This window comes from Antennarius striatus, chromosome 8 (assembly GCF_040054535.1).
Source record: "Antennarius striatus isolate MH-2024 chromosome 8, ASM4005453v1, whole genome shotgun sequence".
Lineage (NCBI taxonomy): Eukaryota > Metazoa > Chordata > Actinopteri > Lophiiformes > Antennariidae > Antennarius > Antennarius striatus.
Genome location: NC_090783.1, coordinates 9,000,501 through 9,016,013, shown reverse-complemented (window position 1 = coordinate 9,016,013; position 15,513 = coordinate 9,000,501). Strand labels below are relative to the sequence as shown.

The following is a 15,513-nucleotide window of genomic DNA, read 5'->3' as shown; positions in this document are numbered from 1 at the left end:
AGTTACAAAGAAATGTGTATCTAAAACTAGCATTGGCCAGGATTTGCAGCAAAAAATCCACAAATTTTACCCAGCTCACTGTAAATCTTTGAATATGACTGCATCTTTAAGGAGTAGAATTACTGTTTCCCTGTAAAGTACTACCATATGTGACTTCTGCTCCCAACCTTGGAGTTCGGATAATGGCTCAGAGAATTATTGGCCAACACTAATGCGTAAATACTAAAGCAAACAGAGTGTAAGTATAAACACACGTGTACACTTTAACACAGAAATACAATGAAATGCACATATGCATAGTGTTTTAATGACATTTTTTACATTTTTTGATTTAATTTTTTAAATGTTGATTATCAACCAGATGTACTGTATGTCTTTCATAATAGTGGTGTGGGAAAGCTCTCCTGCAAAAATCTGTGTACATACGTTTTCTGGTGGCAGACATCATGTTGTTTATTATACTGATACTGTATTAAATCTGTAGTTCTGTTTGTTCCTTATTCTTTATGTTATATAAAATGGTCAGTTTGTATGTCTGTACCTTAAAGACAGAAGACATGCAATGATCAGAAACTCTTTTTTTCCCCATCAAAATAAAAAAGAGAATATGTAAACAGGTAGACATAACTATAAAAAGTCAATGTTTAAAGGTTAAAATAGCATAAAATAATTTGAGAAATACGAATTAGATGTTCAATAAAGTTAGTGTGTTGATATCATAGACAAAACTGGAGAAAGCAGCAGTTCTGAAGACACACTCGACATAGTGGAAACTAGCATTTATCATTTACTGTTATTCCCTGCAAGCATTACAGGTAATATGCCAAGTGAGTGGAAACCTCTAAAGCAAAGCTGTAAAATTGGTTGATTATTGTCATTAAACTCACTGCTTGGACTCAAAACCGACATTTTATAGCAAAGTGCAGATGTTTTCAGCTGAAAGGGACTGACATGAGCTGGTCTTATATATTTCTACGAGCTCAAATACTGAAGAAATCACATTTCGGCACAATGTGAGACTGTGTGTGTGTCTGTAACCACATTTTCTAAGAATTACAAGAGGTGGAGTCTGCCTGGGAAACCGAGTAAATACTTGAGGAGTGGTTAATGATGCCAACCATATGGCAGTGAAAGGAACACTTTGCAATATTTTCATCTGTGCACTGAAGCTTGGAGATTTCAAGAAATCCTGTTTCAGATCAAGTGAGATTTAAAAGTTACTAAAAAGATTTTGTGTTCTACAACATCTATTCCTCAACAACATAAACATAAGTATTATCTTGTTGTTCCTCTATGAATTTAATGCTAAAAAATGGTAATAATGCAGTCTTTCTCCCAATAAGATGATTTTATGTTTTTCTTACCCACTGACCTTTCATACCCTGGGCCTTGTTTCCTTGAAAATCTCTGCAATTACTGTACTCTAATAGCAACTGAGCTAATTTATTTGGGAGGATGGTTCAAATCTTTGATCTCATGTATGACTGTGATTATGAGGATAAAACCTCAAACGGTAGTAAATGGACTTTGATCGTAATTGTTTCATCAAAAATATCATGCCTTTCCATGCTGCTGCTGCACATGCATTCCAATTAGCTCATTTAAAATACTGTACCTCACTTTGGGTGAAAAGCTCATGACAGTGGCTCATAATAGCATCTGAAGTCATGATGAATAGTTCTGGATAAAGGTTGACTTGCCAGACAGCTACCAGACTTATCAAGGGTGTAAAACATAAACCAGCTACCTAAAAATTGTAGCCTTGGGTGTAAAAAGTGATGATCCCTGCAGTGATGTTGTGGTGGGTTAAGTGAGTAATGAGGAACAAAGGGGAGGTAGATGAATGTCTGGTAGGCCAAGGAGCCACAGGATTTTCAACATCAAGCTGAAAACCTTGTGCATATATGGATCTGTTGCCTATTTTGTTCCCTCTACGTGACTGATGTGACTATCTTTCAAAACTCTGTCTATGTGTCCTGCATTTAGAGGCCCATAAGAGTGTCCGGTAACACCTCTGACAATAGAAAGTGTAGAATTCTTTTCCCTTTTCTATTTTCTTTCCTGTTTTTGACTTTTTTTTCATAAAGTGCTAAGGAAAGTCAAACTAAGATGAAATTCCAAAGTCCCAAATGTCCATTCTTTCTTTGTGCAGGATCAGTCAGTGGGTGATGCAGGAAGTTCATGGGTTAGTCTTCTCTGCTCTGACCCGTAGCCTCCTTTGAACCCTGACCTCTACCAAGCCACGTGACAAACCTAGGCTATCCTGACAAACACGAAACAGGTTCAGTCAAGAGATTATCACAAAGCAGCAGAATGATTTGCAAATGCAAGTGCAGTTGCCAAACTGAATATTAATCTGTAAAAATATTGTAAATGATGATTTATTATGTATGTTGTGAGTTAGAAATCTGTATGAATGATGCCTTTTGCCAATGTACAATAATATTCAAATCAGTATTCCGATGTGGTAATACATTATTACCACATATAAACCCATTTGCAGATTTCTGCACTTATTCACAAATATCTGCACAAATTATTGTGATTATTCTGCATATTAACAGATCTGATTACGCACACAGTTTTACGTACAGTAACACAACTTGCTGTGCACATTTGGAAATAGTTTTGCTCCAACAGGGCCTCATAATTTTCTCTTCCTGCAGGTGAAACAATTCTTTCCATCACTTCTGGTTTGACAAATTACAGCAAGAAGACAGCCATCAGCAGGCAGATAATGTGACAACGCTGACCTACTAAATCACAGATGGGCATGAGGCTCCTAAACCTACGCCTCCCACATCAGGTAAAGAGAACCAGGCTTAATAGATTTAAAAGTGTTTAAATTTCATGTAAATCCACGCCTTTACGCAACTTTATTCGTATAGTTGACATATTTTTCATTGTCGCCATGTTGACCAACAAAACAAGTGTTTGATACATTACTAAGAACCCTACTTTAAAAACATCTAAATATTAATGCATAGATGAACTAAATATGCTGAGGTGGAATCAAAGGAATTTTGCGAATTAAACAAATACAAATAGAGGGAAGTTGTTTTATGAATTTAGCTTTGATGGATAAGGCTGCACCCGGAAGGAATGCAGGGTGCAAAAAGTTTTCTTCTTCAAGTAGAAAGTACAAAAATTTTGTGCACTTATTGTCTTATTTAAATGATTCATAGGTATGATCCTAAGAACGTGGTGCCAATGCATTTAAGGCAAGTTCAATCATTGTAGTAGTTAAATGGTTAGTAGTTGGTGTGAAATGTAAGGCACATTAGCTCTCTCAGTTAATCATGATTGAGTTAATACACTTAACCCTGAATGGTCATTCTCTTACTCCTTGAACTCCCTGCCCTACACATAGACAGTGGGTTATTAATTTAATAAGTACATGGATAGCACCAAAGTGTTTGAGGGTGGGAATTTAGCACGAAACAACAGGCGCTACAGTCAGATCGGTGACCCCCCCCTCATCTCCTGCCCCTTATCAGCCCCTGGGGGATGATAGCTTGACTCCTGAGTAACATGGAGGACTAATTCTGTCCAGCTGGAGATTGGCAGCAGTGACAGAATCTCCATATGCCCAACAGATTGGGCTCTGATGCTCATATGACCCTTCTCTGTTTTTCCAGCCAGCCCCTCCTTACAAAGCCAGATATTATGTTAGCAGTAAAATAATGATTCCACCTCATTGAAATGTGTTTGTAAAAGCTGTAATTGTTTAAGGTACTGTGAGAAGTAAAGAATGATACCTGCTCTAAAGTAACACTAACCAAGCAACCTACCAACCAAGCAACCTGTCAACCAGCCAACCAACCAACCAGCCGACCAGTCAGCCAGTCAATTTAAACAGGTGAACCTGAAGTAGTATCTAGTGTAGTGTAAGCATTAAAAGTAAGGAGTACTTACTTTAATATGGATCTGCAAAGACTGGTAAAAGATATTTATGTTTCAATGTGTTGTCGTGTCAAAAGATAGACAGACAGACAAACTGACAGAGAGATCAATACTTTATTAATCCAAAGAGAAATTATGTATATTATAAACCTTGAAGAAAATTAGGAGCTACGAATGTTCCATCTAAAAAACACATGAAAAAAAACCCCCCTGTGTTTATTTGCTTTTAGTACTAATGGCTTTAAGGCAATGAGGCAAACACAAGGCAAGCAGACAAAGCCAAGAAACTGCTGGGTTATTCACACACAGGTTTTAAACTCGATCCTAAAACCTGTCATGCTCATGAGGCTTCGGATGGCCTGGCTTTTCCTTCTAATGTTTCAGTGCATACATATTAGTAAGACCCACTCAAGTGGTTCACATGACAGCTTTATTGAGGCTGTAGAAAGACAGGCAAAGAGAGACAAATGTATGTTTACCAGTCATTACAATTCAAATAAAAGCGAAGGGGCAGATGCACACACAAAAGTCTCGGTTTGGAAAAAAATTATCTTATTCAAAATCAAACAGACTATAGTATAGTTTATAACGATACAGACTGTTTGCTTTGTTTTACGCAAAATTAATTAAAAAATATTGTTTCAGGAAGTAGAGGGCAACTTTGTGACCTGTCAAAATCTTAAGTCCAGAAAGGGTGGGCACGCATCCTGCCTCAGACCCTGACGATAGCCACTCTCACACAAAAGACATTAAATCGTCAAAGTGTCATTTGCCCAACATACTCATTCAATGCATGCCTGCACTGGTATTATAGTGGGCTCTAAAGAGTTAAAGTGGAGGTTGGCTTGGACATGCAGGGTGACAACACTCAGCCAGGAGCCTTGTGTTCACCTATTCATGGTAGCAAAGAGGTTACGATCCCTGAATGACTACAAGGTGAAAGGTCACCAACAACACTTATCGATCACAAGAAGAAATAGACATTTAGCAGGCATCTCAGGCTAAAGGGAGATTATGTTAAAGCTCTTTGGAGGTCTCTGTTGGGACGAGCTGGAAAGAACATAAATCAAAATTCAGCTATATGAGCACTGGACCAACTCTTGTCTTATGAATAGAGAAACATTTTAATAGTTTCCAGAGACTGTGTGTGTGTGTGTGTGTGTGTGTGTGTGTGTGTGTGTGTGTGTGTGTGTGTGTGTGTGTGTGTGTGTGTGTGTGTGTGTGTGTGTGTGTGTGCGTGCATGTGTGCGTGCGTGCTTGTGTGAGTACAGTACTGGATTCATTTCATGCCTTTTGGTGATAGTTAACAGCATATCTTGTGATGGATCACACTGTTGCTTTGACACAATATTTTTCTGTGAGATTCTAAGAAAAGAATCAGCAGGGGCCTGAAGGCATCAGTAACTCAACAGATGCCCCCCAGAACAGAAGATACACTCCAGAAGCTTTTTAATGTTAACTCATAATGAGTGATGATCAGTAAGTAACAAGCAAGCAACGCCTTTGCCCAAACGGCACAACTAAATTTTTAGATAGGAAGCACAAATATTTATGACATTATTTATGAGATATACTTGGAGATATAAATGGACTTTGATGAATCCTGGTAGACGAGTGGAACATATTGCAAGGAGGAACCTAATAATTTTGGGAGTGGATCCAGAGAATTTAGAATATGTAAACTACTGGCGGGATTAACATTAACTTATCTGTCAGGGAAATTTAAAAAAAAAAAAGTTTAATGTAATTGAAAGCAGATTCTGCAGTGAAGTATGCTCCATTGAGCGCTCTTCTTGTTTTCAAATGTAACTGATTTGGTCTTATGATCTGGAACATAATGCCAAAAGATGAATTCTCATTGTAAGATAAAATCTTCATAAACACCTGAAATCAGCAATAGACGGCTGCTGACTCTTAAGTGGAACCTGCTGTCTTGCATTTAATTTGTGCTTGGGGAAAATTACATGTGCACTTCATTGGATGCAGACATTTTTAAGCTGAAAGGCCACTTTCATGATGATAAACACAGGGTGCCTTGTGTGATGACATCAGAAAAAGGTCAGCGGTTTGTATTTTAGAAATTGCAGAGATTGTATCCTGACCTCTAAATATTTGCAAGTAAATTTCTCGTGTTTTAACAATTTGTTTTTCCCTTACTCACAGCTACTCAATGAGGGACAACTGACAAATACTCACACATATAATGTATTTATTTGCTGCTATAATGAAAGCTACATAAAAATATGTATTGTGATTTAATTTTTAAAAACACAACGACAATCTTGATGAAGCATGACAATCATTGCTATCTATTTTATTATTTGGCATGAGCTCTTTTATCAGCTCTTGGTCATGACTCCATGCATGAACAGAGAATGCCCCAACAAATAACATTTGAAGGGTAAAAAATGCCATGAAGAGCATCAGGATCAGTCAAAATCCCCTGGGGATTGAGTGAGTTTAATTAAAAATGGCTAACCCACTGAGACATGTTAGAGCCACAAAAAGAAGCAGACTCACAGGAAATGAAGTCCACCGGGGAATAAACAAACAACATACCATAAGATCAGGCACCCCGAGAGGAAGTTAAATCACCAGAGATGAGACCAATTTTATGGGGCAGTAGAACTTAATTTAAGTAGTCATCTGGAAAACATTCATATGGAATGTGTTTCCTTTTTTAAGGAAAAAACAGTGACAAGTTGCCATGCCATAATTTGCTAAAGGCAACATAAGCAACATAATAGCTACAAAAGCTTTGGACATTTACAGCACTGACTAAGCTACAAATTTATTAACTTTGCCTATAATATCTAGTCATTCATTGTCCATAAACAATTAGAAGGGGCTGCTTTAAGCTAATTTTTTCTCCATCTTCACATGAAAATAGATACTTCTGACAATGTGAAAATGATGGATTTTCTTTCCTTTATGGATTGAAAAGACCTTGTTGTAGATGTTCTTAATCACATTGGGTGAACTTTGCTTTTTAAAAGACTTTCTCTCATCATCTCTCCACTCTATTCTGTCATGCTTTTGCTCACATCTATTCTCTCTTCTAAAATATCCTCACCACCCATTCTAATAGTAATGGATAAAGCTGGAAAGGTGCACTCAGGGTAATTGTGACCACATTGCTCTGTGTCAACAGTGCAATATGATCACAATTGCACTTATATCGTTTTTCCCCATCGAGGGAGGAAAGGTGTAGGAGAAAACTGGCGTGAAAATCTGTAGTGTAAAATCAGACACTGTCCAGCATTGATGCAGGAGTGAATTCTACAGTGTGTGCAAATACGTAGTTGTGTTTGCCACTTCGGAAATCTTAAGTTTGTCACAAGAGTTCTGTGAGTGACAGCTGGACAGGGATCTGATCCTCATCTCTGCCCAACGTCAATGGACACTTGAGAGAGCAGACTCATTGTTCCAGCTCAGTTATACTGGATGTTTAAGGCTATGAAGGAGATGACTGTTTCAAGTTCTTCTCTGACCAATCACAACCACCTTCCAGGTGCAGCAGTAAAGCACGGGCAGTAAACCGGACATTAGGAAGTCAAGAGCGTGCATCAAGTGGGCTACTTGTGGTCTTGGTGAACAGTGCTAGACATTCTACTGAAGTGATGATTAGGCTGAAGTGAAACAGAAATCAAAGTGTTTGCCGATAAGGATTCCACTGACGAATCAGTGGACTGAGTGTGCAGCTTTGTGCTCATGATGTTGAAAGTTCAGATGTAACTTAACTATGTTTTTATCTGTAGTTTTGTGTCTTGACATTGTGTTCTCTAAACAAAAGGCAGACAAACCAACCTGTCAAGTCAAATAATTTACCACTGTTTATTGCAACTCTACAAACTCATATTAATAAGTGGTTGACATGATTTTAGTGTTGCAGCCACCAGTCAAAAGGGTCATAACAAATCAGAGCTTTTCTGGACCAATAAAACAGAGAAGGGTCTTATATTAAGTGTCAAAAGACTCATTGAAAAAGTTCATGAGATGAGAGGAGAAAGTGAGAAAAAACACTGAAAGAGAGTGAACGTGGCGGAACCAGCAAAGTAAACAAGTTTGGCTTGAGCTTGCTGGAGTCACTGGGTTTAGGAAAACATTCCAGAGTCTCTGAAACAAGCAGCCTTGTGAGTGTTCAGGGGCAGAAACATGGAGGCTTAAAATCAGTGAGCAAGAACAGTGTCTAAGGGTTCCAGGTAATTCCATCATAGATATGTTAAAAGCATTCATTATCTCATCCGGACATTTATAAAGGAAAACCCTACCAATGATTTATAAAACAGCTGGACAATCACTCAGAATGACTTGATGAAAACTAATAAACTGTAAGAGGACAATATACTGTAGTTCATTACCAGAAGTCCACTGAAGCAGCTACATAATCCATAGCTTTATCGTGCTTCCTACTGACAAATAATGTGGTGATAATTTTTTCTTTCAAAGATCTTGGACATCTTCTATTTATGAAAGGTCATAAAGCATTATTTTTTATGTCAAAAGAACTGTGGTTAACCTCCTGGGACCTGGCAGTATAATGTCCTTGTATGTGGTCACTAGGCCCCTGTAGAGAAAAATTTAGTATTGTGGTCTAGACTACCCAAAATGTGATGTCCACATATGTGGACGCCAGGTCCACATATATGGACCTGGCGAATTGGTACTACTGTAAATTGATCATCACATGTAAACGCACCCTTGATAAAAAAGACACCAGACAAAAAAACTGAAGAAATTTGTTATTTTCCAGTACAAATAACAGTAAAGTATTAAAAAAAAACAAAAAAACAATTGAGATTACAAATGTATGAAGAATGATTTCAACCTGTGTGGTTTTGTTATTTAAGACAAGTACATGACTGTCACATTGAGTAAATAAATTTCAACGGTCATCAGTCGTCTGCCAGTGACAGCACATGTAACTGTTTTCAAATTTAAATTAAACTTTAAAGGTAAACATAGTTCTCACATCATTCATAATAGTTAAAGTTTGGAACACATTTTGATGCTAACGATAAATCTTATAAGTGGACCCTATAAACTCTTGTAATGTAGCATTCATTTCTAATAATAAATTTGAAAATTCCTCTTTTATAGTCTATTTCCACAAACATAATTTCAACATTTTCATTCGTGAATAAACCATGAGACATACACAGCTTTGCCTAATATGCTTTTGAGCTTTTGGAATCAAGAGTAATTAAAAAATGCAAGAAACTCTAAAGGCGCGGACACACACACACACACACACACACACACACACACACACACACACACACACACACACACACACACACACACACACACACACACACACACACACACACACACACACACACACACACACACACACACACACACACAGACAATGATAAAAAATTTTCAGATGAGGCAGAGAGAAAATACAGTATGTCCCTGGCATGAATCCCACAGTCATGTCTTGTCGAGATTGGATGCAATCTTAAAGTTGGTGTCTGAATCACGCTAACACAGTAAAAGTCTGTGCAGGGAATTAGCTATGAATCAGTCACACACACACACACACACACACACACACATCCCCATGACTTGGATGGGATGCTGGTGCAAATGTAGACAGTGGAGTTATTCATCTGCCTTTATAAAATAATAAGGAAGGTGCTATTTATAGATATACAAATTAAACAGCTTGACCTAAATGTGAAGGCACACTGAGAAGTAACGTGCTGACAAGGGAAGTGGTGCTAAAAAGGAAAATCAAATCTGTTCCACCAGATGAGTGACTTAAAGAGCTCAAATTAAGCTACTGAGACGCCAACATGATAAGCAGATCCAATTCAGTAATTCATGTGGTGCGATCCAACTTTCTCTATCTACATGTGGAACACATGATGCAAGCAAACTCACAAATATTTTAGCTGTTAGGATTAGGGTTTAGTACTGTACATTTGGTCCCAGCAAATGTCTTGGTGATATAAACATGACCACATCTTATATTTGTGTTTGACTTTATCTGCTAAAATCCTGTTTAATCTTTAAAATCCCTCTTCATTATTGAGGTGCTTTGGTGAAGTTAATTGGTTAACCGGTTAACTGCTGCATTTTCAAAGAGCTTTCTGCTGATGTTACAGTGGTATGCCCTTTCTGACTTCGCCTTTGAATGTTCTTGAGGCATGAAATGACTGGGTCCTTGTAGAGTCCCGTTGGCTCACAATAGACCACAGACATCTGTGTGGTTGAATAGAAGTCAGGACTTGAGTAGACCGGAACACATCTGTGGATGTCCCGCTGTCCAACCTTTAAGCTTATGCAAACCCTGACTGACACATATAGCACCACATCCATGTTTATTGTAGATGCAAGTAACTATTGCAGTCAATTCCAAATATATTTTCATAAATCCAACCAAATACTATTAAATCTCTGATCATGTAATACTTTTCATGTTGTGTGTGGACCACATGTGGATAACATTGTTATCGTTACATTTGTGAGATAGCAACATTCATGCCACATTCATTTCACTGTTGCACTCATAGTAAAGAAGCAGAGTAACTTTCTGTTAAGTGTCCAGATTTTTATAAATATCTATCTATTTCTGATCTGTTTTTCCTGATGATATGAGTCATCCTTGAAGCATTCATAGCTATAGAATGGACCTGACAGCAGGCCAGGTTTCCTACGAATTTTAATCTACATTACATAGCCTCAAGCTACTGTTTGAAAAAGCTAGATTTCTTCCATAATAATAAATAAATAGTTATTTTTGCAGTAGTTTCTGCAAACTTGCAACTCTTGTTCAGTGCCTTTTAATTATTGACACGCCTCATATTTATTTGCATATTGTCAAGAGTACATTTAGATAAGTGCTTCAGGACAGGCAGAGTCAGACAGCTGCGTTGTGTCAGACAAGTGAGTGCTATGCTGACTAGACGTGATGTGTTGAAACACCTTTTTCCATGTTTCCAAGTTTTTATTCCTGGGGCTGCACCTGAGGTTCATATTACTGTATTGTGTTTTTTTTTCTTCACTTTTTACTTTTGATTAAATGTTGACAAATTGACAACTTCATCTGGTTGGCAGTAGTTTGTTGGTTGTGTATGATGTTATTTCGAAACAGATTTAGTCATGTGATTGTCACGATAAATGGACTTGTTTAGCTGAAAATGTTGTAACGCAGATTTGGTTGACTTCTTTGCACTGACTCCTCATTTAGAAAGTGTTTGGGAATATAGCAGGGATACTGACACCATGAAGGGCTATTAGTGAAGAAGAGCATTAAAGCAGTTTTGCCTTCCATTTGCAGTACACTCAGGATTACTTAAACATGTAAGGGCCAGTTACTCTTTAAATCAATTTGAAGCTGCAGTCTGAATGAAATTAGTGTCTGATTTCCTTGGGCAAGACGGAACTATAAAATAACAGACTCAGACTTCATGTTTAGTGCATTTTGTGACTGAAGAATAACTTCATAGCTACAGTTAAGGTCAAACCAACACTAATGTTTAATAAGACTAAAGCTGAAGCACTAATGAAGTCCTCTTAAATTATTAGTGCTCATGGAAGGAAACTAAATAAAGAAACATTGAAAAACTATGACCAAAAAAAGGTACAGGCATTAAAAATCAAATCCGGGTCTCCAGGACGTGAAGAAATTGAAATGTCTGTGTTTGGAATGACTGTAGCCCTATTAAAAAACAGCGTTAAATAATTGTTATCATACACATAAGCTGAAAGTCTCACAACCATTACTGATGACCAGATGCTGGTGAAATCCATATTTTTTGTGCAACCTAAATACTAAACGTATCTCTTACTTTCTTGTTGGAATTCCATACCTCTGACCTAAAGGGAGAAATCAGAAAAATATTCCTGCTCTAAACTTGAGCCTTTTTACAGTTTCATTCATACACCTTGGCTGCCTATAGTAGCTCTGTCTTGAAAGGGGGATGATTCGGGGGGTCTTCCAATCAGACAATAGACGAGCAAAGCATTGATCTTTTTGATGACATCTCCAATATACAGTGTGCAGAAAGACAGTGAAGGCTAGGATTAGCCAGTGGCTAAGCTTAATGTTCTCAGGGAAGTGTTTTTTGCCTTTAGCTGTAAACATGCTTAAATATGCGATGTGGTCATCAGGATGGCAGGGGTGGGAAGTGTAAACAAAGTTATTGGGTTTCAGGATGCTTGATGCTGAACAAAACTGACATGGAGACCTTGAAAGTCTGCCCCGAGTGTCATTACCGAATACATGTGCGTCATGAAGGAACACGTACCACTATAATGTCACCTTCCTGTGTCAATATATGTCAAGAGTTATGAGATTTTCCCAGATTTTGGAAACTTCAGCAAGGTCTGATATATTTTTCACATGGTTCGAAACTGAATCGTATTTAATTGGCATCATAAAATATAGCCATTGCTGGCATATAAAAATGAACTGAACTAAATTGGAATGGCTACGGATCTAGATGTGGTTTTGATTTGTGTTTAAGACCAGGAAAACACATATTCTGTATATTATATGATTGATGATTTCCCAACACATGAATTTCTTTTCAAAAACACATAATGCCAAAATTGGAGAGAAAAAAGAGAGAGAGAGAAAGAGAGAGAGAGAAAGAGAGAGAGAGAGAGAGAGAGAGAGAGAGAGAGGGAGAGAGAGAGAGACAGAGAGAGAGAGAAAATGAAAATATTATATATAAAATATATATATAAAATAAATTATTGACACGTCAAGAGGTATGTGAACAGACCTATAATTATTTGGCCTACTATTTAACTCCTCCTTCTTTCATGTGGGACAGCGAGCTATGTCGCAACAACCTGACCTTAAAAGCATTTGTAAGACGTTATTTATTACCTTGTGCTCTTTACTTTAGCACTGACAGGAACATTTTGATTAGGAGGAAAAGTTACGTCGACTCTTTTCAAAATAAGCAAATCAAGGTCACCGCACCATATGTGGCTTGATTTAGTGGATGATGTCAAGAGTGGTTCTATTAATCCATTTTCTATACTGCTGTTCTTATATAAGAGACAACTGTTTTATTTAAAAGCATGATAGCTGGGGACATGGAAGTCTATTCTGAAGCACTCATTCCCATGTGTGTTCAACCATCTCATTAGTTGCATATGGGCAAAACCAGTTCTCAAGTAACTGTAACAGAAGGGATGGAATGTCCTAGCACTGCTATCACACAATATTAATGCACATACAACATCACAAACAAACAACCAAACTATGAACAACATAAAGCTAAAACATGTCAGTTATCATAAAACTGGGCCAAGAAACGATTGAATTAGTCTCTTCCCCTTGCCCTGATGTGTAGCATCCCCTAAACATCCACTGAATACTGTCTGTTGATCTATCTTGAATCACATCACATTCTCATGCAAAAACAATGACAATGCAGTTTCCCCACCCCTATGCTGTACACCATGTTAAAGAATTGTTAATGGGAATCCCAGCTGTACATAAGCAGACAATTCCAAACAAGAAAACAAGTACATCCAGTGCACCAATACCTACATACATGCAACATGCAAGTCTTTGCTATTGTTACTCACCTGCCAGTTGACTCTCTCGGGTTGTCTTGCTGAGCATATCTATAGCTTTAGAGGTGGAGGACCTGATGTGGTCACTGAAGGACCTCTGCAGCAACAGCAGCCTCATAGATCGAGACATGATGGTTAGCATCAAATGTAACGTAATGTTCTTACATCTGACTCTGTCCTTGCATTGGTTGAATGAGGCAGAGTTTGTAGAATTTTCATCTGCAAGCTTTTTTTAATATGTCTTGCAAAATATCATTGTTCAAGTTTACAATAATAATCTCAATCTGTGCTATACTATGCACTGCTGGTTTCTCCTTCCTTTACTTTATCACTGTTCTGCTCCATCCTGGACTGTAACCTCCTGTCTGCTGCAGCAAGCATTAGTGCAGCAACTGCTGGGACGCATCCAGCCAATGCTGCAATGCTCTCATATTCTATTCTGCCACAATGTGTGTGTGTGTGTGTGTGTGTGTGTGTGTGTGTGTGTGTGTGTGTGTGTGTGTGTGTGTGTGTGTGTGTGTGTGTGTGTGTGTATGTGTGTGTGTGTGTGTGTGTGTGTGTGTGTGTGTGTGTGTGTGTGTATTCAGCACCCTTTCTGAATATCTCAGTGCTTTAAAGTCACAGCTACCATCTCTCCTTCTTTTTCCAGCCTCATACTCCCTTCCGCACATGCACTCACTCACTTGATCCCCTATCTTACCATGTTTAAATACAGAGCATCACTCTTAGTAATGTCCAAATGTCCTTTTTGACATGTAACTAAAAATATCATAATAACTGAAGCCAAAACACAGGAACTAAGATCATGAATAGGTCCAGGATAAAGTTTGAGTCAGACAATGGTGCAGGGTACTGTGCTCTTACTGGGTTCTCCAAAGAAAGCCTTCTCCACACTGGATACACTCAGCTTCCTAGGCCAAGAGAAATGGTCCAATGCACCTTGCTTTACGTATGTTACAGCAAGAATGGAGTATATAAAGCATTCACTCAAATTCTTTCTCGTACACACGCATCCTTATGTAACAAAACTTATGCTAATGACAAGAACACAAAGAACACAATGGAATCCATTACTTAAGTTTCTACTGAGCTGATCTGATAATGCTGATTTAGCTTCCTTTAAGCAAGCATACCTCCTTACAGTAAATAAGCTTAGCCATATCGTACACAGAAAGACTGAACTGCAGTGACATAGTACTGATGCGGGAGACTGTGACGTTTTAGAGATTAAATTAATTACCTTTATATATAACAGGTACTGGATCTCTACAATTATAATGTGATTTTCTATGGAAGAGTGAAGAAATTCCTGAAATGGGAAAAGATCCTAAAAAAAAAGATGATTATCACTTATTTTGTTGTTCTTTATCACATTGAGTTACCTGTTCTGCCCATGACAATAATTGGCAATTCAATAACTGGACTAATCTATGGACTACTTAGTGAACAGGTAGAAGTTAAAGAGTATTTTATTCATATTTTATTCATATTCATATTTTATTTGCTTCATGTTAGTAGGGCTAAACGATTAGGGCTAAGAAAAAGAAAATATCTCGAGTGAATGAATGAAAAAAAGATATACATATATACTGTAAATATACATATATAGAGAGTTGTAAAATATAATTAATATATGACATATATAATTTTTATATAAAATTATGTAATTTTTATATTACATAACATACAGTGTACCCTCGTTCCTAGTGGTTAATGCGTTCCTAGCGGTTAATGCGTTCCAGGAACCACATGTGATTAACAAATTCAATGATAGAGCGACAAATTATTTATCTTACTATTTATGGTAATTTCAACGTTTATGAGCCCTCCCCATAATGATATTAAACCACCTTCTATCTGTATTACCTTTTCCCACAGTCTTATCGACTGTTTAAAGCATTTTTGGTGTCACGGAAGTCTGAGACTCAGGGAACATAGCGCACTTCCTGATGCCGTCAGCCAATAGAATGCGCGTACGGTATCACGTGACTGCCTAACAAAAATCTGCAATGAGGTGAAGTCACAAGCTTTGATGGGCAAATGCGCAAGAATGCAATATATATAATT

The 15,513-nt window shown here is 37.6% G+C and overlaps 1 protein-coding gene and 1 long non-coding RNA gene across 3 annotated transcripts in view; one reads left to right on the top strand and one right to left on the bottom strand.

Moving 5' to 3' along the window:
* Positions 1-15,513, bottom strand: part of dlc1 (DLC1 Rho GTPase activating protein) — an 81,127-nt gene that overhangs the window by 28,795 nt on the left and 36,819 nt on the right. Inside the window, exon 5 of one of the 2 annotated variants that reach the window (XM_068320553.1) lies at positions 13,459-13,543. The exons of the other annotated variant lie outside the window; for it this stretch is intronic. Within the exon in view, the coding sequence (XP_068176654.1) occupies positions 13,459-13,543 (85 nt within the window). The remainder of the gene's footprint in view (positions 1-13,458; positions 13,544-15,513) is intronic. 2 annotated transcript variants of the gene reach the window in all.
* LOC137599627 (uncharacterized) overlaps positions 1-15,513 on the top strand; it is a 32,452-nt gene that overhangs the window by 1,244 nt on the left and 15,695 nt on the right. The window contains exons 2-3 of the long non-coding RNA XR_011036836.1: positions 2,153-2,281; positions 2,667-2,806. This is a non-coding gene — a long non-coding RNA (uncharacterized lncRNA). The remainder of the gene's footprint in view (positions 1-2,152; positions 2,282-2,666; positions 2,807-15,513) is intronic.